The 24683-nt window shown below is 40.0% G+C and overlaps 1 protein-coding gene across 1 annotated transcript in view; it reads left to right on the forward strand.

Moving 5' to 3' along the window:
• The first annotated feature begins 3293 nt into the window (after positions 1-3293).
• SEL1L (SEL1L adaptor subunit of SYVN1 ubiquitin ligase) overlaps positions 3294-24683 on the forward strand; it is a 45012-nt gene continuing 23622 nt past the window's right edge. Inside the window, exons 1-6 of the mRNA XM_016220037.2 lie at positions 3294-3402; positions 8753-8790; positions 9672-9903; positions 20771-20938; positions 22733-22838; positions 23639-23801. Of these exons, the coding sequence (XP_016075523.1) occupies positions 3333-3402; positions 8753-8790; positions 9672-9903; positions 20771-20938; positions 22733-22838; positions 23639-23801 (777 nt within the window). The 5' untranslated portion in view covers positions 3294-3332. The remainder of the gene's footprint in view (positions 3403-8752; positions 8791-9671; positions 9904-20770; positions 20939-22732; positions 22839-23638; positions 23802-24683) is intronic.

The raw sequence follows: 24683 nt of genomic DNA on the forward strand, positions 1-24683 counted from the left end.
TGAGAAAGAAAAATGGTTACATAAAAGAATACTTGTTCAGGGTGGGGCAAAAGGAGGTGTACAGTTGTTTGTGTGGAAAATAATACAATAATCAATAGCTAGTGATACAAGAATAAACTGTGTCTCATGCACTCACAACTGTAAACCTCCTTCTGCCCCAGCCGGTACAGTTCAATTTATAGAACTCAATGATCGATTAAATGAAGAAGGGAGGGAGATAGACCAGATTTTTCTCTATGATTTAAAATCAGAGGAACTCAAAGGAAACATTGTTAGTGACAGAAATACAGATGAGGGGGTGGCATTGCAAGCGGGACCCTGGGCAAAGTCAGATTCTGTGGTCACAGAGGGAAGCAAAGGAGGGCTCACCCTGCTCGGGCTCCTGCTCACCCTGCCTGTCCTCTGCCATTCGGGTGATGGCCTAAGTGCTAACCTTGTCTTAACCCAGGCGGTAGCTGCACTGCCACCTCCAGCTGTTCACATCATTTTGATGGGTGTCTCTCTGTCAAAGCCAAGACACAATCGTATTACCAGTGGTGGAGGTCTGATCATTGCAATTTCAACTACGTTTCGAAAGCCTTAAGGAAGATGGAGCTATTGTCCAACTGCTGCCGGAGGACCGGTGTAACAAAATGGATGGGACGAGTGCATCAGGGAAAACAGTTCTGCTGGTGACCCCGTGGCTGGCAGCAGCCTGGGACCTTTCTCTCTAAATCAATAGCAGGAGGGCTTCTCCCAGCCTCCCTGTTTCTGTGTATTTCTTATTTCCTTTGCTGCCGTGTTCCAAAAGCTTTGTATTAGATCTATGACTAGATCCTGTTGGGAAAGATTAAAAGTAGCTTGAGCAACCTGGATAAAAGAGAGACTCAGAAACTTGAAAACCAGTCCTGTTGGCAGAGAAGGCCCATTTGAGGGAAGGGGTCTAAGCGTGAAGCACATAGGATGTGAGCTGGGTTACATGCTTCTCCGCAGCTCTTTGCAGGAACAGCTTGACTGGATTCTCTGCAATTCTTAGTTATTTCCCCTCTTGTTCCTTGGATGCAGTTGAATAGTATGTAGGAGAAGTACTTTTGGGGGGATTGGTGCAAGGGTTTTTTGTTTTGTTTTTTCAATAACCTCTCACAGGGAACGCTTCCATACCCTCTTCCTTCGTGGCCCGTGTTGCCATGTAGGCATGACAGATGTTTCAGGTGTGGGCTGTCAGTCGGGCAATGGGATTCTGAGTGCACAATGATTGGAATGACCGTTATATGCTCAACTAGAAGGTGTTTGGCAGAGCAGGAGGTCAGCTTTCCAGATGGTAGGGTATAGAAACACCAGATTTGTCTTTGGAAAGGTACCAGTGGCTGAAATCTGAGTTTTCTTCTGTCCCCAAATTTTGTATGGGCTTGTTGTCTTTCACTAGAAAAACTTAACCGCGTAAATTAATGGTGTGTTAAAGGTATTCCCCTTCTTTTTTTATTTGAACGGTGGGTTATTTTGGCTTTGTCACACACAGTTTAAGACTGAACATCTGATCATTCTATGCTACATGTGATTTGCAGTATTAAGTGAGCTTGTTTTAAATATCAGTGGGAATACCCTTCATAGGTGTATGTATACTGTATGGATGCAAAGGGAAGAGCCTTTGGGGTTGCCGTTTGGGACCTCCAAATGTCACCACGAACAGCAACAGGTGTGCAGGGATGTGTTTTTACCTGCCGACACCAAGCCTGCTGACTCCTCGCTGACTTGGCACAAATTGTGTGAAAATACATTTGTAAGGGCGTAATCACCAATGTCTGTCGTTTTCTTGTGAGTGCCGGTGGATAATTCTCAAGATCCAGTAGACTTACTGACATTTGTATTGTTATAATCTTGGCTGTATCTAAAAGCATAGACTACCATTTGCAGGTGAAAGTGGGATTCCTTTGTTTAACACTTTTTTTAAAACCCCTTGATTATGTAAATCTTTTAGACAAACTGAAATGAAGGATCTTTTTGAAAATAAAATCTAAAACAAACAAGCAAACAAGAGGTGCGTGTCAAGGAAGTAGCAGTAGGAAAGAGAACTCTTTCTCACGGGACAATATTTTTCTTCACCCCCTCCAATGTGAGTGTGGAACAGAGGGCTCTATCGAAGGAAATGGGTCAGGCCCCCAGAGGTATCAAAACATGTGGCGTGGCCTTTCCAAAACCCTGACCTCAGGCTGTCTGGGCTCCAGGCCTAAGGGCTGTGCATGGGCCCTAGAGAAAGCCCACGACACAGTCTGATGAGGGGCAGGACCACGGAGCCAGGGCCTCGCTGCCCGGCCTGGAGCTGGCGCTTAACACACAAGGCTCCTGCTCCTCCAGGGCACTCGCTGCCCCTTTATCTCCAAAATCATCAGCCTGGGCTCCCGAGCCTAGTCAATGCAGACGCAAACAACGCACCTTACAAAAAGAAAGGGTTTTGCAAAGGCTGTTGGCACCTCTTCCTAGATGATTGCTACCCCGGGCCCTGGTAAAAGTGAAAACCAGCGCTGAAATGGTCTGCACGGGGTGGGGTTTATTTTCCTTCGTTGGGGAAACGAGGACGGGGAGTGAGTCCATCCTAGTTTCCATAGATATGGTACTGTTTTATCTAAATTTTTTAAAAAAATACCTCGAATTCAGCCTACTTGTGTTTTTTGCACAGGGCTAATATATTCCAATTCAAATTTTTCTAAATGAAACAAAGAGAAAGAGCTTAACACATTACAAACTCTTAACTTTACACTGCTTGTTTCTTGGTATTTATTTTGGCTCAAAAACAAAACAAATAGAAAAACCAGCGCAGGGTTCAAGGCCGTAGAGCAGTTTCGCGTCCGGCCCAGGTGTCAGCTGAGCTCTCACTGCAGCCGCCGCCGGCACTTTTAAAGCGCACCCCGCGGTGGACTACGCGCCCCGAGAACGCGCGCCGAGAGGAGGCCGCGAAGTGCATTGTGGTACTTGTAGTCTCGGGTGGCTTCCCAGCCCTGGAATCACGCTCTGATTCCGGGATGGTGGAACTCCGGAGCTACCAATTAACTGGGGCCATGTCGGTGACGCCGTGGTCCAACCGGGAAAGCCGGTGTGGAAGCATCGCATAAGGATTGGCTAATGCATGACCCCGTGGGCGGGGCTGTGAGGAGGGCGGGAAAACCACGGCGATTGGGCGAGGAGGCGCCGGCGGCAGGCGGGGATTGGCTGCGCTCTGGGGCAGAGAGGCCTGGGAAGGGGCGGAGGAAGGAGGACAGAGCAGGAAGAGCAGCGGCTAGGCGGCGGCGGCTGAGTCCATAGGGGCAGAGGCGCAAGCGACAGCTCTCGGGGGTGGCAGCGGCCCCGGGCGCAGGATGCGGGTCCGGGTCGGGCTGACGCTGCTGCTCTGCGCGGTGCTGCTGGGCACGGCCTCGGCGTCTTCGGGTCAGTATCCGCGCCTTCGGACTGGAGGCCGGGAGCCACCGCCCCCCGGCCTCCATCCAGGGGCAGGGCCTCGGGGGCTCAAGCTGGAGGCTCCACTCTCTGGTCACATCTCGCACCCACCTGTCGCTCGCTGTCATTTCTTGGGCTTCGGTTGGCCTGAGCCGGAGAGGGTGGTTAGGGGACTAGAGAGGGGAGGAAAAGAAGAAGCGGTCACCGTGCCCACACCCCTCTCACTTCACAAACTTTACTGGGCTCCTTCCCACGGAGGAGGAATGGACTCCTTGGGAGTGAGTTCCACAGCTGCCTCGGACCCAGGGACCCAGGAGCCCCGGGACCTTCCCCGGCGCTCATGTGGGTTTTGTGCTGCATCGGGTCTGAAACTCTGGGTTTGGGATTTGTAAGTGAGGCGATTGACACACCTGGGGCTGTCACCAGGCGGAGCCAGGTCAATCAAAACCAGGATGTCCACAGCGACAGGGGTTTGCTTGACACCTGAGATGGTCCCCAGTCTCTTCGTCTGATTAATAAGGAAAACCTTTGATATAATTGTGTTCATGCCCTTCCCCCCTTTTAAGAAGTATTTCTAAGCAAGTGGTTTTTACCTCTATCACAGTGTTTCTGAGTTGCCCCGTGTTTGTTGACGGTAATTTTATGATTTGTGAGAAAATCGTGGTCCTATAGATTTTAAAAGGATAGTAACTAGTTTTAACTTTTTTTTTTTTTTTTATCCTCACATGAAGATATGTTTTTATTGATTTTGGAGAGAGAGGAAGGAAGGGGGAGAAGAGAGCGAGCGAACCATTGGTTGTCCCCCTTAGGCGCTCTGATTGGGATTCGACTGGGAATCGAACCTGCAACCTTTTGGGGTATGGGACGAGGCTCCAAGCAACTGAGCCACCCGGCCAGGGCCTAGTTTTAACTATTATGTATATATAGAAATTCCTGTGCTTTTGAATTGATTTTACGATTAAATGACTTATACTCTGGTTCTAAAAATAATTACTTTTTTTTTTTTTTTAATACTTTAGTCTCCTTACAGCTGACAGCTTCTGTATTGAGAGTGTTGGAAAAGGAGCACTTAGTGTTTCTAATCGTTGGTAAAGAAACAATTAGTACAGTAAAGCTTTTGAATTTTAATCAGTTTTCGTTAACAAGACAACTGTTCTGTGGCTTTAAATTTTTTTAGAACAAGGCAGCGTATAAATGTCAACTCTCTTTTTTTAACAGAAAATTTCCCAGATGGTTATTTGACTCCCCAAATTATCTGCCCTAGTTATAAGTCAATGCCGTAACGTCATTCTGCTTCTAAAATAAGAGGTCTAAACCTAAAATTCTCTCCATAATGTGGTTTGAGATACCATTTCAAAAGTAACAAGCATGTGCTAGTTACTCTACAGCCAACATCATGCTTTGAGGTCTGACTCCCCCTCCTCCCCTTTTAGTCATAGTTTGTGTTCATGACCAAATCTTTAAAACTTGGCATATCTCTTGAAGCACTGCTAGCAGTTATTTGATCAAAGGACGTATGAAAAGAAACTGCTGAGTGTAGAGGTGGAGTACTTGATGGACCATGGACCACCTGCATCAGAATTGCTCTTAGAGGTTTGTTAAAAATGCAGGTTTATGTCTGGAACAGGTCAGGGTGTCTGTAGTTTAACAAGCTTCACAAGTGATTCTTTGCACTAAACTGTGAGAGCTACTAGTTAAAGAACATGATATATCCCTGTGATGTCAATTTGCAGAATATAAAGAAAATTAAAGCATACAAACATTTTTCTGCATCTTCCTTTGACTAAATATTATATACTTAGAGCTTCTTGTCCATGGAGATGACCTGTGAAGTCATTTAATCAACAGTTGGGATTCTCAGTATGTTATAATAGAAGACTATTAATACTGAAGTGTTAAACCTTTGGGTTGTGTTGATGTAAGCAGAGCACTAGGTTCAAGAAATGTCTGCTGTGATTTGCATCATAGTTAACTTGTGCCAAAACATTTCTCTGGGAGAGGCAGAGAACTAAAGAGTATAGGTTTGCACACTGACAGGTGATAAAGGCAGTACTATGCTGGCATGAAGTGCAAATATCATAAAACACGTGAAATAGGGTTTATAAATTGAGAACGTGGATTTCCAGTTGACTTTTTTGTTCATTAAATTGCTTATTTATATGGAATGTCAGTCTCATTTTTAGTATAGATTTAAAGATTTGCTCCTATTTAAAACCTGGGTTTTGGTAATAATTTGTGTTGATTTAAAGTTCGAATGTTAATTGTTAACTAGAGCAAGTTGCATTTATAGCAGGAATAATATGATCAAAGAGAGTTTTGATTATATCACTGTTACTCTTCTCTAATATCTTGTTTTAGAGGCATGTATAAAAATGATACTTTTGTTGGAAATGATTTATTTTCTCTGTTAATAAATAAATTTAAAGGAGGAGATTAAAAAGATATTTCTCCTTCATTTTCTCAAGATAATAGTGAAAATACTGTAACTTTTCTCACTTAGAAATACATGTTTTCTTATGGTTTACTTTTCTCTCTTTATGCCAAACACTGTTACAAAATCTTTTAAATTAGGTCCACTGGTAGGTATTTCAAGTAATAGTTATGTTGATATTATATATTCAAAGAGTAGATTTCAGATTGTGGAGGATGTTTAATTTCATTGTTCTTTTGTTCCTTAAAAAACATTGAGCCAACAGGGCAGATGGTATTACTCCTTTTTGATACATTGAGGAAAAAGAAGGCTGAGTAAGTTTGCCATATTGAACCACATATATAAAATTAATATATAATGAAGCCAGGTTTTGAACCCAGCTCTCCAGGCCTCAGATTTGGAGTAATTAAGAATTAGAGTATCCTAGGGTCTGCACAGATTCAGGGGCAAAGCAGAAGACAGGATTTCTCTTTGCATCAAACTCTTAAGGATTCTGTGTTTGAAGGTGTATCAGTGTAATTTACATGGCGAGTTGGAAAATGAATTTGTCATAATTACTTTTCCCTGAAAGAATATCCCTGGTACTTTGCAGTTTTGTTAGCTGATAAAATAAAAATGAAAATTGATCTTTTTCAAAGGAAGGTGTACGATTGCTAAAGTAATGCAAACTATAATATTTTGGATGTGATACTGTTGAGTGAGAAATCCGTAACTCCTCATTAAATCCATTTGCATTTTTCTTGTTGCTTGATGTCTGTGTCCTGATAAAGGCATTGCTATTTTCTGTTTGTTTATGCATAATTTCAGTGCCTTTAATCCTTACCTGATTTCTACATATCAGAAGTTTCAAGTTGTAAGCAACTTCTTTAAATGTGTTGTATGAATGGATATATCAATTTGAAAGAGAAAATAGCTTATGCTTTAAGACTACCATCTGGGGTAGCTTCTCCTACTTTGGTAAATGAGAAAGAATTCTCTTATTTACCAGTAACCTTAGTATCTGTTCCTAGTTTGTGAAGAGAAAAGAGAAAGAGAGAGAAGCATGATGCAATTCACATGAAATAAGCCTGATGTCACAGGTTCCCATGTCTCTTGGAGTTCAGAAACACATTAATACCTAACAGCTTGTAGTGTCTCAAATGTACATGTCTTAAAATTTATTTATAGGCATCTACATTATTTACCAAATAACTGCCTATGTGATCTGTTGTGGCAGGGTACTAAATTTAGTGATTAAAGAGTTCCAAATAATCTAAAGTTTCATTATTTTGGGATATACCATATACATCTGCTTATTTATGTCGGCTCATGATATATTAACTAGTTAATGTTTGTGATTCATTAAATATAACTTCAATATATAATAGAGATTAATTTTTTCCCTTTATCCAAAGATTTGTTGAGAATGGAGTTTGAACCATATGTCAAAACTTGGGCTTTGGGTGATACTTGTGAAGCAGTTACCATGAAGAGGATTATTAATTAATTGACATCACTGCCTAAATATATGGGTACTATGGATTAATACATGCTATACCCTCCTCCTCCTCACCCACCAGAACTAAAACATATTTGGAAGATAATCTAAAAGCAGTGAATATGAAAGAAGCTATAATTTAAGTTTCTTTGAATTGACAGCACTTTTGTATATGGTAAAACCTCACTAGTAGACTTTTTTTCCAATATTCAAAAGAAACCAATACTGTGAAATAGAGTTGTGTGTTTTGTACATAATTTTGAGTTGGTTATACTTCTTAAAAGTTAGCTTAGTGCAGTGATAATACAAATCCAAAACATGTTTTTGTTATACTGTAGGGAGTTACAAGTTAAATAATATCCAGGATCTGACCATATGAGAAGTAAAGATAAATGGCTACCATAACCCCAAATTTTCTAGTAAAAATCACATGGTCTTATAACATTTTGTCTACTGGTTAATTTCTCATATAACTTATAGAACAGCAAAACTGAAGCTCACTCCTAGCTAAAATTAGGTAATTTTAAGAGTAAGAAGGAAACTTAGAGATCATCTGAGTATTTGTTAACTGGCCAGAAACACAAAGACTAAACATTTGCATATGGACATTGGATTATCAAATGTGCTTATATAAGAAAAGTAAAAAGGATAACAAGCAGCCAGAATAGAAGTAATAGGAGGAAAACACAGAAAGAATAATAGAGATAAAATTAATGTAATCGGACAAAGAAAAGCAGCAGGTGTGAATTTGGAAGAAAGGTGTAATTAGTGGCTGGCTTCATCATCTATTTAATATAGCTATTGATTTCTTAATAACTATATCTTCTGTGAATGAATACATGACAGTATGATGCTACTTTTTACCTGTATCTGGTTATCTCTTCGGTACAATAGAACACATCTTAAATATCTCAGTTCTAGCAACTCTGCTGTCCAATAATAATAATAATTCTTAGTGTCCATCTTTAGTAGTCTTAGTGAATTATAAAGTGCTAATCAGCACTAACATAAGTTAGTGTAACTCCACATTTTGAGCAGAGGGAAAAATAGGTAGAATCCTGAACCACAAAATCAGAAATTTATTTTTATAAATTTTGTAACTCATTCTCAGTAGTAGACTAAATATGTGCAGAAGAATTGGATGGTATCCGAGGTATCTGGTTGTGGTGTGGAAGCTGGCCTTCCTGTCTGTTAACAGATGAAGCTACTGTCTTTCCTGGAATAAGAGGAAACACTACCAGCCCAACCCCCTTTTCTCCTTTAGCTTCATCTTTTCTGAACAGTTGCTGACTACAGACAGTTTTAGATAATTCTAGATTTAGTTATCCAGTGTCTGATTATTACTTGTTGTACTTATCAAATGCTTTTTAAAAATAATACCTGCGATTTCCCAACAAGAAAGATGACTAAATTGTCTTAAAATTTTTTTACAGATGAAGAAGGCAGCCAGGATGAATCCTTAGATTCCAAGGTGTGTACTAAAATTTGCACTGACTCATAGTTGATGCCTGATTTAAAACAAAGGATATGGAGCCTACATCTTTTGAGCAGCAGAATTGGAATTTTAAAAAAGAAAAAGAAAAGATAGCTGGTATCAATATTAGTTCTAGTTCTTCTGTAGGAAAAAAAATCACTGACCTACGGGAGAGAAAATAGTAAATATATCCAATTAAGAGTGTTGGTTATTCAGTTTAATTTCACCTTGAATGTTGTGTGTGTGTGTGTGTGTGTGTGTGTGTGTGTGTGTGTGTGTAAGAGCCTAAAGCAAGGGTAGGGAGCCTTTTTTCTGTAAAGGGCCATTTGGATATTTATAACATTTGCAGGCCATACAAAATTATCAACTTAAAAATTAGCCTGCTATATTTTGTCAAACATTTAATTAACTCATCTCTAATGTGAGGCTGGTTGATTGAGTGGATAAAACTTTCTGCCTGGCCAGTGTGTCTCAGTGGTTGAGTGTTGACCCATGTACCAAGAAGTCACTAGTCAGGGCACATGCCTGGCTTCAGGTTTGATCCCAGTAGGGGGCATGCAGGATGCAGCCAATCAATGTTTCTATATCTCTTACCCTCTCCCTCCCTCTCTAAAAAAAGAAAAAAAATCAATAAAAACTTTTTTTTTAAAAAAAAAGAAAGGCTTCCTGGGGGAAGTAACATCTAAGGTGAAATTTGAAGAAAGTCAGGGTTAGGCAGGTGATGAAGACAGTGTGACGAACATGTACGAAAGCCTGTAGAGATGAGCAAGTGTGGCACACTCAGGGAGCTGAGAGAGATCTCAATTGTAAAAGTAATGGTCAATTAGAGTAAAGCAAGTTTTGGTACTCTTAGTAACTGAAATACTTTCTGTTCTCAGACTTCTCTGCCATCAGATGAGTCGGTAAAGGACCACAGCACAGCAGGCAGAGTAGTCGCTGGTCAGATATTTCTTGATTCAGAAGAAGCAGAATTGGAATCACCTGTTCAGGAGGAGGAAGACAGCCCCAGGAGCCAAGAAGGGGAAAGTGGCACAGAAGAAATCAGTTTTCTAGAATCTTTAAATCCAGAAAACAAGGATTATGAAGAGCCAACGAAAGTACAGAAACCAGGTAGTCTGGACATTTTCTTTGCTTTTGCCTGATTTAAGAAAGGAGACAACTGAAATTTTAAAGCTAGTGTAAAAAGATGCACAAGTCTGGTTTTACTGATTATTAACTACATGCAATGTATAGAATGTAGTTTTATAGATTTTCTAGATTTTAATATATCAAAGTTATTCGCTTAACAAATTTTACCCATTTACATAAGCCAAATTTAATAGTCAAAATTGCATTTGTATTATGTTAATATTCTAACATTTCTTTTTGGACCCCAGTATGTAATAATCCATCAGAAAAGTATGCATAATAGAAGCTCAGTAAGGATTGTCTACCATGCTACTTTGGTTATTTTCTGAATTGCATTAGGATTTTTACTGCAGTAACCTTTTTGATCATCCTAGGTAATTTGAGTTAGGTGTTTATCCTTCCAATTGAAACTTATGTAAACTTTAATCCTCTTTTGACTTTCACCTTGACACCCTCTATTTTTAAATTTAAAACATTATTTCTCACAATAGAGTGTGTTAAATACCCATCCTTTAAAAAATAAATTATTAATGTGTCCATTCTGCCCTGTCCCACCACCCTTCTGTCATTTAGTTCAAAGATCACTGCTATACCCACTTATTATTCCATTGTTAGCCACTTTCAGGACTTGATCGAGATTTTACCTTTTAAAAATAAAATTGTTTATTACAAATATTCCATACTCATGAATACAAAAACCAGTTTAAAAAAATTAAAAGTACTTTAATCCCATCAACAGGGAATCATAGCTGTTAACATCCTGGGTAATTACTCTCTCGGGCTTTTTTCTAGATGTATGGTTTTAAGACTAAATTGGGTCAGAATGTTTATACTATTTTATTGCTTGCATTTTGCACTTAACAGTTTATCTTAACCATTTTCCCATGTAATTTAGTGTTCTTTTACAATTTGATGGTTAAGACTTGAAAATTTTTTACATGTATAACTTTGAAATAGATTATTTATTATTATTATTATTATTATTATTATTATTATTATTATTATTATTATTATTGCTGGGAGATCATTTTAGTTGTATCTTTGTCCACATCTATGAAAATTTCCTGAGAATTGGTTTTTAAAATTTCCTGAGAATTTGCTGGACTAAATGTAAATTTTTAAAAGACATTTGATACATATTACTAAATTGTTCTTCAGAAAAGCAAGTCCTTTTACTTCCTTTGAAACTACCTTTTATTCCTGTACCTCGGCCAAATGTGTATTATCGTTTTTAAATTTGGGCCAAGTGTTATAGTTTAATTCATTCCTTTTTATTTTTCATTTAAATAATTTTTTATTTTTCAATTACAGTTGACATACAATATTATATTAGTTTTAGGTATACAACTCAGTGGCCATTTTCAACCAGTGTGCCACAAGAATTTTTAAAACATGCAACACCTATTTAGTCAGGGGCACTGACCTCTTTTCCCTTAGATTGTCAAATAAAAAAATGACAACAGCCAACACAACAATAGCCATTCAGTGTGAGTGAATCAAAATTATACCTATTTTTTTGGTCAGATTGGCAAAAAATATATTTTTTGGTGGGCTGCAGAATTTTAGTAATTAGTTTATGTGTGCCATGAGATGAAAAAAGTTTTTGCTGTACTAAGTGATCATCCTTATAAATCTCGTACTCATTTGACACCATACATAGTTATTAGAATGTTATTGACTATATTCCCTATGTTATACTTTACATCCCCTTGACTATTCTGTAACTACCAATTTGTTCTTCTTAATCCCCTCACCTTTTTCACCAATCCTTCCAACCCCCCTCCCATCTGGCAACCGTCAAAATGTTCTTTGTATCTATGAGTCTGTTTCTGTTCAGTTTGTTTGTTTTGGTTTTTTAGATTCAATTGTTGATAGATACATATTTATTGCCATTTAATGTTTATATTTTTATCTTTATTTTTCTTCTTCTTCCTCCTAAAGACGACCCTTTAACATTTCGTGTAATACCAGTTTGGTGGTGGTGAACTCCCCTAGCTTTTTCTTATCTGGGAAGCTCTTTATATATCCTTCGAGTCTAGATAGCTTCGCTGGGTAGAGTAATCTTGATTGTAGGTCCTTGCTTTTCATCACTTTGAATATTTCTTGCCAATCCCTTCTGGCCTACAAAGTTTCTGTTGAGAAATTGGCTCACAGTCTTATGGGAGCTTCCATGGAGGTAACTGCTTTTCTCTTGCTGCTTTTAAGATTTTCTCTTTGTCTTTAACTTTTATCATTTTAATTATGATATGTCTTGGTGTGGACCTCTTTGGATTCATCTTGTTTGGGATTCTCTGCTTTTTGGACTTGTATGTCTATTTCCTGCACCAGGTTAGGGAAGTTTTCTGTCATGTTTTTACATAGCTTTTCAGCTTCTTGCTCGCTCTCTTCTTCTGGCACCTCCATGATGTGAATGTTGGTACACTTGAAGTTGTCCCAGAAGCTATTCCTTTTTTATTTTTTATCAGGGAGATTTCCAAACATGCTTAAAAGTGAGGGTGTAATGACCCCCATTGTCCCCACCATCACCCAGCTTCAGCACTCTTGTTCTCCTTTCATCTTTACCACCCCACACATTTACTCTTTTTTTCTTTCCTAGAGTATTTTAAAACAAATTCCACGTATTATTTTACCTAAGTGTGTATATCTAAAAATAAGTTTTTCCAGCAAAACTGCAGGAGTATTTTAACACCCACATAATTAGCTATTGTTTCTTTATCTCCCAATACCCAGATTCTGTTCAGTTTTCCCAATCGTTTCAAATGTCATTTTAGAATTGGTTTGTTTGAATCAGTATCCATGCTTAGATCTTAGGTTTCTCTTAATCTGTAATAATTCTCCCTCCCTTGTTTTTAAGTGTCATTTTATTTGTTAAAGAAACAATGACTTTCATGCTATCAGTTTCTCACATTCTGGATCTAGCTGGTCATATCCATGTCATATCATTTAACTTGTTCCACTCTATTGTCTAGTCTGTAAACTAGAAATTAGCTCTAGAAGCCTGGGTAGATTTAGTTGGTTTTTTTTTAACTTTTAAAATATGTTTTTATTGATTTCAGAGAGAGGAGGGGAGAGGGAGAGAGAGAAGCATCAATAATGAGAGAGATTATTGGTCGGCTGCCTCCTGCATGCCCCCTACTGGGGATCAAGCCCGAAACCCAGGCATGTGCCTTGACTGAGAATCGAATCATGACCTCCTGGTTCATGGGTCAGCGCTCAACCACTGAGCCACGCCAGCTGGGCCAGTTCTATTTTTTTATTGAGACTATTTCATAGACAGTGGTTTGTATTTCCTGTCGCCTTACATTGGGAGGCATATAGGGTCTGATTGCCCCACTTCTGGAGATTGATCAGTGAGGTTGGGTGGTGTCAACCTGATCCAGCCATTCAGAAGTTCCTCACTGAGTTTTCACCTAGAGGTTTTGGCAACTGTTTTGTTGTCTAGATCCATTACTTCATTAGGAGTTGCAAAGTGATGATTTTCTAATTTATCATTTCTCCGTTTGTTACCCAGGATTGTTTTATAAAGAACTTTCCCTCATCAACTATTTGGTTCCTCTGAAACAGTCCATACAGGGAAAGCAGGGTAAATGCTTGATTCTTTTCCTTGAAGTATTTTCAAATAATAATTTGGTATCCTAGCAACATCCAAAGGAGACCAGTGAGTGTGTTTTTGTGTGTTTGTTTTGCTTTCAAGCATCGTTACAAATCCATGGGTTTTCTATTCTTATGCTTCATTCTGTTGACAAATTGGACTCACAGGAGTCATCATAGCACTATCAAACTTTACTAATATTTGCAAAGATACAGTGATCAAAACACACAGGCAAATGTCCAGAAGTCTGTAACTGCCAGAACTACTCCCAGGTCCTGTCTTGCCTCAATTAAGGTGCACTCTGGCCCAGATTTCAACAAGTGAGCCTCCTAAGTGATGTGTATGGAGTGTGACTTCTGCCAAAGGGAGCTATTTCAGTTATGAAACATCTCCAGTTTATTCTGTAATAACTGCATGGCTTGTGTGAAATTTTCAAAGTATTCATGCCTCATAAATACATATATCTCAGGTTCATGTACAGTGAGCAGTCTAGACAGACCAAGACCATCCTGCCTAAAGCATTCCATAAGTAAGGACTCTCCTGGTAGTAAATACCTCTAGCATGTTTGCCAGAGGTCTCTTGTTATCAAGTTTCTAAGATGATATGATTATGCCACCTCTCTGTGTCTCTGTTTCCTGGGCAGTAAAATGAGAGAATGGATTGCAGGTCTGCTGCTAGCCCTTTCTACCCATCAGGGTTTTTGTTTCTTCCTTTCCTTGTGTCTCCTTTCCCTGATGCTGAAAATCTTGGTACCTAATGACATTAATGTTTATATTGCTTTATCCTGATATATATGTATCCATAATTATGTATATACAGTTTATAACAGTGGCCACCTTACCAATAACAATAGGATCTCTGAATGTAGTTTAAGATTTCTTTGTGGTTCTTTTTGTTTTTAGCATATATTTTACTAGATATTAGTAATATGGTATTTTTAAGTCACTTGAATAATTTTGTGTGGTTATACCAACAACTTTATACAAATTTAGATTCACTTGTTTGATTTGTCTTAGTTTTTAAATAACTGCTTTATTGTTTCCTTTTTATTTGGACTTGTTTTTAATTTATTATTAGTTCATGAAAAGGCTCATGTAACATAAATTGCATATGCATGGCTTTTTGTGAGTGCAGTTCCAGCTACATTAGAACTGGGTTATGTGACATTTGCTTCTAGACTTGCTTCCTTTGTCAGCCTCCCAACCGTGTCGCTGCCATATTGCTTCTCCTAAAGAAGTCGGCTTCCTCTCTGGTGTCCCTGCTTTCAACTTCCCTATGCCCATGCCCCATTGTCTGATCTTTCTTCCTGTTCAGAAGCCTCTAGTGGCTTCCTACCATATGCAGAATAAAATCTAACTCCTTACCTGTACTAATGAGGCCTTCCATGATCAAGCCCCACCTGCCTCTCCGACTTCATCTTCTACCACCCCTCTTTACTCACATGACTCCAGCCACACTTGCCTTCTTGCTGTGTCTTCAACATTTTATGCTTATTCCAGTTGTGTGGGGGAATCCCCAAGACTGCACCACCAGGGTCAGTGATTCTCTAGAGAGACTCAGCATATAGTCATATTTATAGCTGTGATTTATTGCAGCAAAAGAATACAAGTGAAATCAGCAAAGGGAAAGGGTACATGGAGTGAAGTCTGGGGAAACCAGATGCAAGCTTCCACCAGGGGAGTCACACAGTACGTGCTTAATTTCCCCAGCAACAAGTGACAACACGTGTGAAATGTTGTCTAGTGGGAAAGCTTGTTAGAGACGAAGTCCCTGGAGTTGTTATTGGGGGCTGGTCACATAGGCACTCCATGTCTACCAGTTGCCAGACTTCCAGGAGGAAAGCAGATGTTCAGCATAAACTGCATTGTTTGTATTGTTGGGACAAGACAGTAGAGCAAGGCCAACCTGCAGTATTAATTTCAGTTATGCCCTTCACAGGTCTTGGACTTTTAGCCAGTTAACAAATCCCATTGATCATAAAGGTGGCTTCCTCCTTAAGTTTCTGTGTTAACTTTTTTTATCTAGCCCTAAGCATCAGTTCAGGCCTAGCACAACTCTGGCCAGGAAGTTTTAGTTGACCAGAAAGCCTTCAAGGGCTGAGGTGGTGTCATGATAGTGAGGGCATGTGTGGAAACACTGGAAACTGAGAGTTCGCAATCGTTGGGACATCCCAAGCAGGACACATGTTAAGCAGTAGGCTGTGGCCTCCCACCATGGGTGTCTTATCCTAGGGTTTCCAGTTCAAATAATTTAGTTTGGTTCTTGGTTTCAGAGAGACTGCCAATCAGTTCCAAACGGTTTTGTTGTCCATGACAGCAGTTCATCCACCTCACCAATGTGGACAACATCTGGAGATTTTGGCTTGGAAAGTGCAGGGGCTGAGCCACCTCCTGAGTCAGCCCTGTCAGGTGTGATCATGGGCTCAGCGGTTGGAACTCAGAGTACTCTAAACAGCTTAGAAAGGTGCAGAGAGCTTTCCTTTAGGAAAAGGGCGAAGTTCCTGGAAAAAGTTTTGAAAAACAAAGATCATAACTGTTCGCCCTCTCTTGTGCCTCTCTAGGTGCAGGGGTTTGGGTTTATTTTCCTTGGTGGTTGCAAAATCAGTGTTTCCATCCACTAATCATAATTTTATATTTTTTCAATCATCCCCTACTCTCATCCAGACCTTTCGTCTGGAGGGGTTGTATGCCAGAGGAGCGAAACATCTTCACAGAAAAACATTTTTGTACAACGTAACTAGAAAGACATCATGTTGAGGAACTGATCAGGACAAAATCCTGAATTTTCAAAAAATTTCAAAATCAGTTTACATAACCTCCTTCCGCATGGCCAGTGAGCAGCCTAGGAAAGGTCAAGCCCTTTCTGAGGAGCACTGCAATGAATAATCAGATTGCACTGCGGTGAGTAAGCTAGGAGAAAGGTGAGGGAAGCAGTCAGGACATCAGTCGATTGTTGCAAACAGCAGCTAATCAGGAGAGCCAGGCACAAGGATTGAGCCGCAGGGAGACATGTTCCAGAGGGGGTCAGGAACCTTCTCCATCTGTCAGCAGTGAGTGGAGGGTCACAGTCCCTGTGAGGTATCCTCTCCCAACTTGTAGCTTTGGGCAATAGTCACAGGTTCAGTGAGTCTCTGTCAGGAGATACAGCTAGCCAGCAGTGTGATTCCAGATGGTCCCAGCAAAGAACAAGCCCTTTCCTGTGGGCATTTGTCTGTGACTCAGACAGGTTAGCCCAACATTCATGATTTCCTCACAGTGTAGCCCACAGAGAGGTAACCTCATGTGCAGAGGTCACAGTGTGTGAGTTCTGTTTATCGAGCCCAGGCCTGCTTTCACTTCAGCACAGCTCATGCGGAGCCTGGAGCCTGTACCAGACAGTATCAGCTTGTAGCTTAGAATCAAGCCCAGGCAATTAGGATTTGTAAATTCAAGATTTTTGAAAAGCCAGAGACATTTCTATGGCAGCAGCAAAGACAAGATGCTGCAGTGCCAGGAAGTCCAGGTGGCAGCCAACCCTTTCCTCCACCCCTTTGTCTTGTCTGCCTTTGAGTCCAAATGGAACCAGTTACAGACATGCACGTCAGTCTCTAAGGGTCAGACCTCTGCTTTCACAGGCACTTGTTAGCAAACCAAAATCTGTTTCTTAGAACTTCAAAAGTCTATCTCCATCTGTGTATCACCTCTCTTTCTTTATGTCTCCCTCTTGCCAGAGGCTTCAATAAGCAAAAGTTCTTTATCATCCATAGTGTGAGGGAGTGGAAATTTCCCCTTTTTCCTCATTGTTCTTCTGGCTGGTCTAATAATAAAATAGACATGAGACAGATTAACAGGTGAAAGTAACCAAGTTTATTACATATGCACATATGGGGTTCCGGAAGACTGTGGGATGGATGGACAAACGGGCAGTTGAGACTTAATGCCATTTTGAGCTAAGGAGAAGGGAGCCTGGGATAGTGGTTTGGGCTTCAAAGGGAAGATAGGCAATTCATAGGTAGGTGGGGAGGAAAAAATATTTGGTGAACAAATTCTTGCAGGGCCACCCAGAAACAGTGGACACCAGGAGTCTGGTTTTTCAGTCTGCCACACTTAATTCATACTACCCTAAGGTAATCTCCCTTCCTGGAACAGGTGTTTTTAAAATCTGAATTCTTTTAGGCAGGTGAGGGGGGAGGGGCAGGTAAAAGGCTCTTCTTGAGCCTTTTGTTTTTAAAAAATAACCAGCTTAAAATAAATGATATCTCAAAAAGGCATATTTTTGGCTGGCAAACTCTGCTCCTCCTCAATAGCAAAACCCATCAGTTACAGAAACTTGATCTGTTTCCAGTACACAAAGACTTTAACTTCCACCGCGCCCACCAGTGGCAAAAAGCATGGGAGATGTGTCCCCCTGATACATTTCTTTTAGTGCAGCTTCCCTGATATCAGGATGATTCCCCTGGCATATATGGAATTACAAGCATTTAACACTTTATATCAATTTTTACCATACATTCAGATGTGATAGCCACAAAGTACAGAGCCACTGTCATTTCCTTCCCCCACCCCCACTGCAAATTTACTTCAGCTCCTTGCAATGACTTTAGTATTTGCATTGTTAACTTCACAGCTGCCAGGGATCCAGCTGGAATGCAGAGGAGGAAGGGGGAGGCTACTGCAGCAGCAGCTAGGCTGGGAAAAAACTGCTGGAATGTTACCTTCCTCCCTTTTTTTCTGGTTTATCTACAATTTGCCTCCAGCCCTGGGACCTGATTTAACTCCCTTCCCCTCACCACTGCCCCCAGCCCACTGTTTTTAACATTTTGACCCATTCACCTTCGGGAATTTGGGAGTCCTTCCTCCTTCATCTGGAGGAGAGGACATACCCAAAGGCACTATCACTTTAGCCAGCATGGCCCAAAGCAGCTGAGGAATCCAGCGAGCCTGCTCTCCTGGAGTTGGATCTGTCCTTAAATTCCGCAAGTAACTTTTACCTCTCACAACACAGCGGCTCAGCTGCTGCTGCATACCACGGTGACTCCGTAACCACGGTGACTCACCGGGCACCAGAGATCCATCCTATCCTGCCCCTGTCCTTCCTTTCTTAAACGCTTCCACCATATTTTAGTGAGTTAGGGTCATTCATTCTAGCAAACGCCACATCTGATGCCAGCTAATGTTGGGGGTCTCCAAAACCGTGCCTAGGTTCAGTGATTTGCTGGGAGGACTCAGCATATAGTTGTACTCACAGCTGTGATTTATTATAGTGAAAGAACACAAAGCAAAATCAGCATGGGGCAAGGTTCAAAGGAATCCAGGTGCAAGTTTCCAAGGGGAGCCACGCAGGACGCACTTAAATCCCGTAGCACATGTGACAACACGTGAAATGCTACCTTCCAGGGAAGCTCATTAGAGACCCAGCACTTTAAGTTTTTAATGGTGGCTAATCTCGTAATCACTCTCTGTCTAACATGTACCAAAATTACAGACTTGAGAAGGAAAACAGATGTTGAGCATAAACCACATTATTTTTCCAAACTGTTTAGGTACAGTGAGTCACTTCTATCAGTTAGGGTGGTGCTTCTATCTCAGTGAGGACGACCTTCTACTTGCTTCCTGAAACCTAGTACCTGGGAGCCTTCCTTGCCGCCTCTCTCCTCTCATCTGCACATCTGGTTGGTCAGTAAATAGTACCGTTTCTACTTCCTCAGGATCACTAGTGTTTCCCCTTCTTTCATTCCCCGATCCCCTTTATGCTTCATTACCTCTCATTAGATTACTGTCACAGCTTTAGACAGTCACCTTGCATCCAGCCTTGTTTGCCTCCTTTACATTGTCCGCTGTCTTAATAAAATGCAAGTATGAGCGTGTCACTTCTACTTAAAACTGTTAAGTGAGTTCCATTGTTCTCAGGTAAAGTCCAAACTCTTTAATAAGATTTGCCAGGACCTCCCTAATCAGGCTTCTTCATGCTTCTTTAGCCTCTCCTCTCTTCCGCTGTGGCACTCATGCTGCATGTTCCGGCCTCCTGAATATTAGGTCAGTGCCGAGAGGAACCAGGCCGAGAAGCACTGAGAGGTTTTCGAAGGTTTTATTGAAGCACCCTCTCACAGTGGGCTGAGACCAACAATACGGTGTCAGCCCCGCAAGTGGAGTCAGGCTTTCGTGTATGGGGGCTTAAGATGGGGTACAGTGCAGGGCCAGTGTTGCAGGCGCCGGCCGTGAAGAATTGTCAGAGTAACAGGATGTCTTGGAGGATAACAGGATGTTTTGCGGGTGTAGCCTTGGTCAAGCAGAATGGTCAGGTCCTGTCTTTGCTTGCAGATGGGCTTGCTTGTGTCAGTGGCCCCAAACTATGGAGAAAAAACATGCTTGGACGAAAATGTTAAATAAAGCTTATTGAGTAAAACAGGCCATAGGTAAACCATCCTAACAATGAACTATTTATTTTGTCTAATGTACCATGCTTATTTTCTTTTGATTCTTAACACACGTGTTCCCTCTGCCTATAATACTTCTCCCTGCCCCACCCTGCAGCCTTTCAACCACTTCGTGCTTCTATACATCCGTGAGGTTCAGTGTAAACTTCAGTTCCTGACAGGAGGCTTTCCTTTCCATCACATGGGTCACACTTTTGTTTAATGTCTCTTTTCCTTGGTAGACAGTAAGTTCTGTAGAGCAGAGACCTCTGCTCCACCTCATTCCCAGCATCTAGGAGATACTCAGAACTTAGGGAACAAATTGGAGACATGGTCTCCAACCTTAACAAGCCCAAAGTCTAGTGGGAGCTGTGTATGGTAAAGAAAGAACCTCAGTATGTATGGTAAGTGCTCTGATAAAATGCCTTGGGATCACAGAGGAGTACATGAGTGATTAACTTTGCCTGGGGGATCATTTTCCCGTATAACTTTATATTATTGAAGAAATTGACTTACGGCAGTCAAATCGAAAAGAGGAGAGTTGTGCCGAGCAGTGGAATTGATTCATTCGCATTTGCCTTACCTTTTGCCCACTAGTTAGGCAGAAGTTGTACGGTAGACAGCCTTCTAAAGTTGTTGTATCTCAAGGCCATCAGAAATCCTAAGCTAGATACAGAGCTGGGTAGTCGGCTAAGTTGACTCACCTTCAAGTCATCCCCGAATGGACTTGGTGCTGGGCTTTTTATGTTCCCCATTCCAAATCATGTATCTTCGTCTTTAAATTCTAGTAGTTAAAATTGACAGTGTTAAACAAGAATACCACAGATGCTGTTCATGTTTAGATTTCTTTTTATTTTTCCAGCTTTGACAGCCATTGAAGGCACAGCACATGGGGCACCCTGCCACTTCCCTTTTCTTTTCCTGGATAAGGAATATGACGAGTGTACCTCAGATGGGAGGGAAGATGGCAGGCTGTGGTGTGCTACAACCTATGACTACAAGGCAGATGAAAAGTGGGGCTTTTGTGAAAGTAAGTATTGATCCGTAGGAGGCATGTCCACATTGCTGATGCCTTGGACAGCATCTTTAAGGCCTTCTCTAGCCATCTGTTTCCCACCCTTGACAGACATGGTCAGCGTTGATAATGTGGTTACAGCCTTAAAGAATGGACTTCAGCACAGGAAGCATGTAGTGTACTTACTTATTTCCAGCCTGTCACTCGGGCAGCTTATCACACTGTGTCTTATTTAGAGATGGTTTTCTGTTACATGCACAAGTTGTTCTGCAAACCCTCAGGCAGGCTGCTAAATTGTTAAATGTAAAACATTTTTTAACAGTAAAGTAAACAGCATTATGGAAGGTTAAGAGTGGTTAGAAGAAAAATAATACCTTTTAAAAAACGCTTTGAGGCCTGGCCAGTGTGGCTCAGTTGGTTGGGCGCTGTCCTGTGTACCAAGAGGTTTCCTGTTAAAGTAATAGGGCACTTTCGAGGGTTGCACGCTTGATTCCCCAGTAGGGAGCATGCAGGAGGCAGCCCATTGATGTTCCATACTCACATCAATGTTTCTCTCTTTCCCTTCCTCTCTCTCTCTCAAATCAATTTTTTTTTTAAAAAAATATATCTTTATTGATTTCAGAGAGAGGAAGGGAGAGGGGGAGAGAGAGATAGAAACATCAATGATTAATCATTGATCGGCTGCCTCCTGCACGCCCCCATTGGAGACCGAGCCCACAACATAGGCATGTTCCCTGACCAGGAATCAAACTGTGATCTCCTGGATCCTAGGCTGATGCTCAACCGCTGAGCCACACCCAGCCAGGCTCTAAAACCAGTTTTTAAAAAATCTTTAAAAAACACTTTGAGTAAGATATGCTGTGCTTAGGTAACATTTGACAAATTATGTATATTTAACTTTCCAGCATATTAATGTCAGTATGAAAGGGCTGACCTCTAAAGGTATTTTTTCAGGAACAGCTTTATAACTATTAAAAAACAACAGAAAGTCTTGAGCATATCTCCCTTGATTCCAAATAACACTTTCAAAATAATGGCTCCGATAGATAATTAGGCGTTCCTAGAAGATAACATCAGATATAGCCCATCCTTGGAGGTAGGCCAGTATGATTAGGTACTTGGTGTAATACAATCAGATTTTTTAATATACAAGAACTCACTTCTGTTTCTAGAAATATTGATCCTAATGAAATATTCAGATGTCTTTTAATGAGTTCTAGATTTCTGGTACAGTACTATATTACAGTAGCAAAGTAATTTTTGAGAAATCTGTAACAACACTGTGATTTTCAGTATTGTATCAATGCATAGAAAAAAATAAGAGAACATTAGTCAAGAAATATATTTAATAAAAGTCAATTTTTTGCAAATTTTTTATTATGTAATTCATTAAATACTTTCTCCTTACAAAGATATATAGCATTTCAGGTGAGGCTAAAGTGTCCTTTGACTAAAATGGTATTTTTCTATTTATCAGTATCCTTCTGTCCTCATTTTAGCTGACCTTGGCATATAATCATAAGCTACTACTGAAATTTTGGTTAAATTACATTAAAAGTTTTAGAATTGCTAGCAAAAAAGTACCCCCAATAGCAGGTTGATATTGCTTCCTCTGAAAGTGGTTTAAATGAGTTGTGTGTTTTTTAAGTTATCTTTTGTCATGTGTCTTTGGAGTCAGCTTTGTAAAGAGTGAAAGATCAGTAATTGTGTTTGTATGACTACCCAAAAGGCAGAATACATGTTGGTGTGTGATAAATAATTGGTGTAGAATTAAAATCCATTTAAGTGCATCTGACATTTTGTTTTTAGCTGAAGAAGAGGCTACTAAAAGACGGCAAATGCAGGAAGCAGAAATGATGTACCAGACTGGGATGAAAATCCTCAATGGAAGCAATAAGAAAAGCCAAAAAAGAGAGTAGGTAGCACTGCCGAGTCCATGCCTCCCCTCAGATAGGCTGTCACAGAGAGAAAAAACTATGTACTTTTTAAAAAGCGTTTTGCCAAAACAGGATTTCTTAAGTTGCAGTACAAAAAATTGAATACCATATATGGACCTCAGTGGCATTGCTTTGACCAGATTTTAGCTTGTTGGGAGAAAAAGGTGGTAAATACTGATCACAACAATGAACAGTGAGCAAAATGGAGATAACTGACTAACGTTGTAGTTCCTAAGAACCAAGAATATATACGCTATTCAGAATTTAAAATGACATAAAATAAAACTAAGGAATTGCCAGGTGTTTAGTTTTTTGTATTTGCTTTGTAATTTTCTTGGAGACAAAGACTAGAATTTAGGAATTTACACTTGGAAAGAACGTAAAACAAGTGACTATCTCCTAATATTTTATGTCCCTTCAATTTCAGCCGACTTCTGTTACAGTCTGTACAAATATTTAAAAAGAAAATTGCAATGGTTATCATTGGATTATTTACTGGACACCACATTATTACACTTCTTTCATTGCACATGTAGTTAATGTTTTTAATAGTTTTGAGAATTACTATTAGTGTAATTAGATTATTGTAGGATATTAGGATGACAGTACTGGTACTTTATGTAAAAACAAAGTAGCCAGAATGTTGTCTATATACACAACTAATATGACTATAGAATAAGGAAATCATTTATGTTGCATTTCAGTAGATCTTTAAAAAATTTAATGAAGAAGGTTCCAAAGTATTGCTAATGTGTTTTTTAATTGTTTACATTTAAAGAGCATATCGGTATCTTCAAAAGGCAGCAAGCATGAACCATACCAAGGCCCTGGAGAGAGTGTCATATGCTCTTTTGTTTGGTGATTACCTGACACAGAACATCCAGGCAGCTAAACAGATGTTTGAGAAGTTGACTGAGGAAGGCTCTCCCAAGGGACAGACTGTAAGTGTACTTTCATTGGAGAATCTCTTCACACACAGCACTTGTTTATTTAACTGCAGTTTACTCTTTATGCCCTGACTTCTTTTGACAAATAAGAATGGCAGGTAAAATACCTTTAAATATTAATTTTGTGGCAGATGATTTTACCAATCTTCTTAGACAATCTTTTTCCTTTGTCTGAGAACATTTATGGTCACTTAACACGTTTTGCTGTTGCATCTTGCCACAATTATGTTTGTAGTTTTCCAAATTAGATCTGTAGAGAATGAAACATGAAGGTAATTGGCTTTTACCTGAAATTACTCACCATTGCATTTCTTTCCAAAGTTCAGATGCTCCAGCTCTTACTAATTTGGTGTTTAAAAAAAATACCTATTATAGAAGCAGTACCTGTCCATTATAAAAACTAGAAAACTAAAAATGCTAAGAAAGTAAACATCACATATGTACCAGCTAGACATGAGCATTGGTAATATGTTAGTACATGCACACCCTTCCAGACCTTTCTCTTTGTGTGTAGATACATACAAATTCTTTATTAAAATAAGGAATTTATTTTAATTAATAAATTAAATTACGTGCCCTTACGTGCCCTACTGTTCCATTATGTGCCCTTTTCAATCATCAACATTCACCTTTTCATCCTAGTAATTTTTTACATCATATACTCATACCATATTCAGACACTGTTGAATAAAACATTTCCTTTATACCTGTTTTGTCCAAACCAGTATCCAGTCCAGGACTTTCCTTTATATTTGGTTGTTATTTCTAGCATAACCACTTCCTTTCTCTTTTTTTCTGTGTTATAAAGGGCCAGTTTTTCTGTAGAGTGTCCTACCTCAGTTTATCTATTTACTTCTTCATGGTGTCCTTTAGTTT

Source organism: Miniopterus natalensis, chromosome 1 (genome assembly GCF_054644295.1).
Source record: "Miniopterus natalensis isolate mMinNat1 chromosome 1, mMinNat1.hap1, whole genome shotgun sequence".
NCBI classification, from domain to species: domain Eukaryota; kingdom Metazoa; phylum Chordata; class Mammalia; order Chiroptera; family Miniopteridae; genus Miniopterus; species Miniopterus natalensis.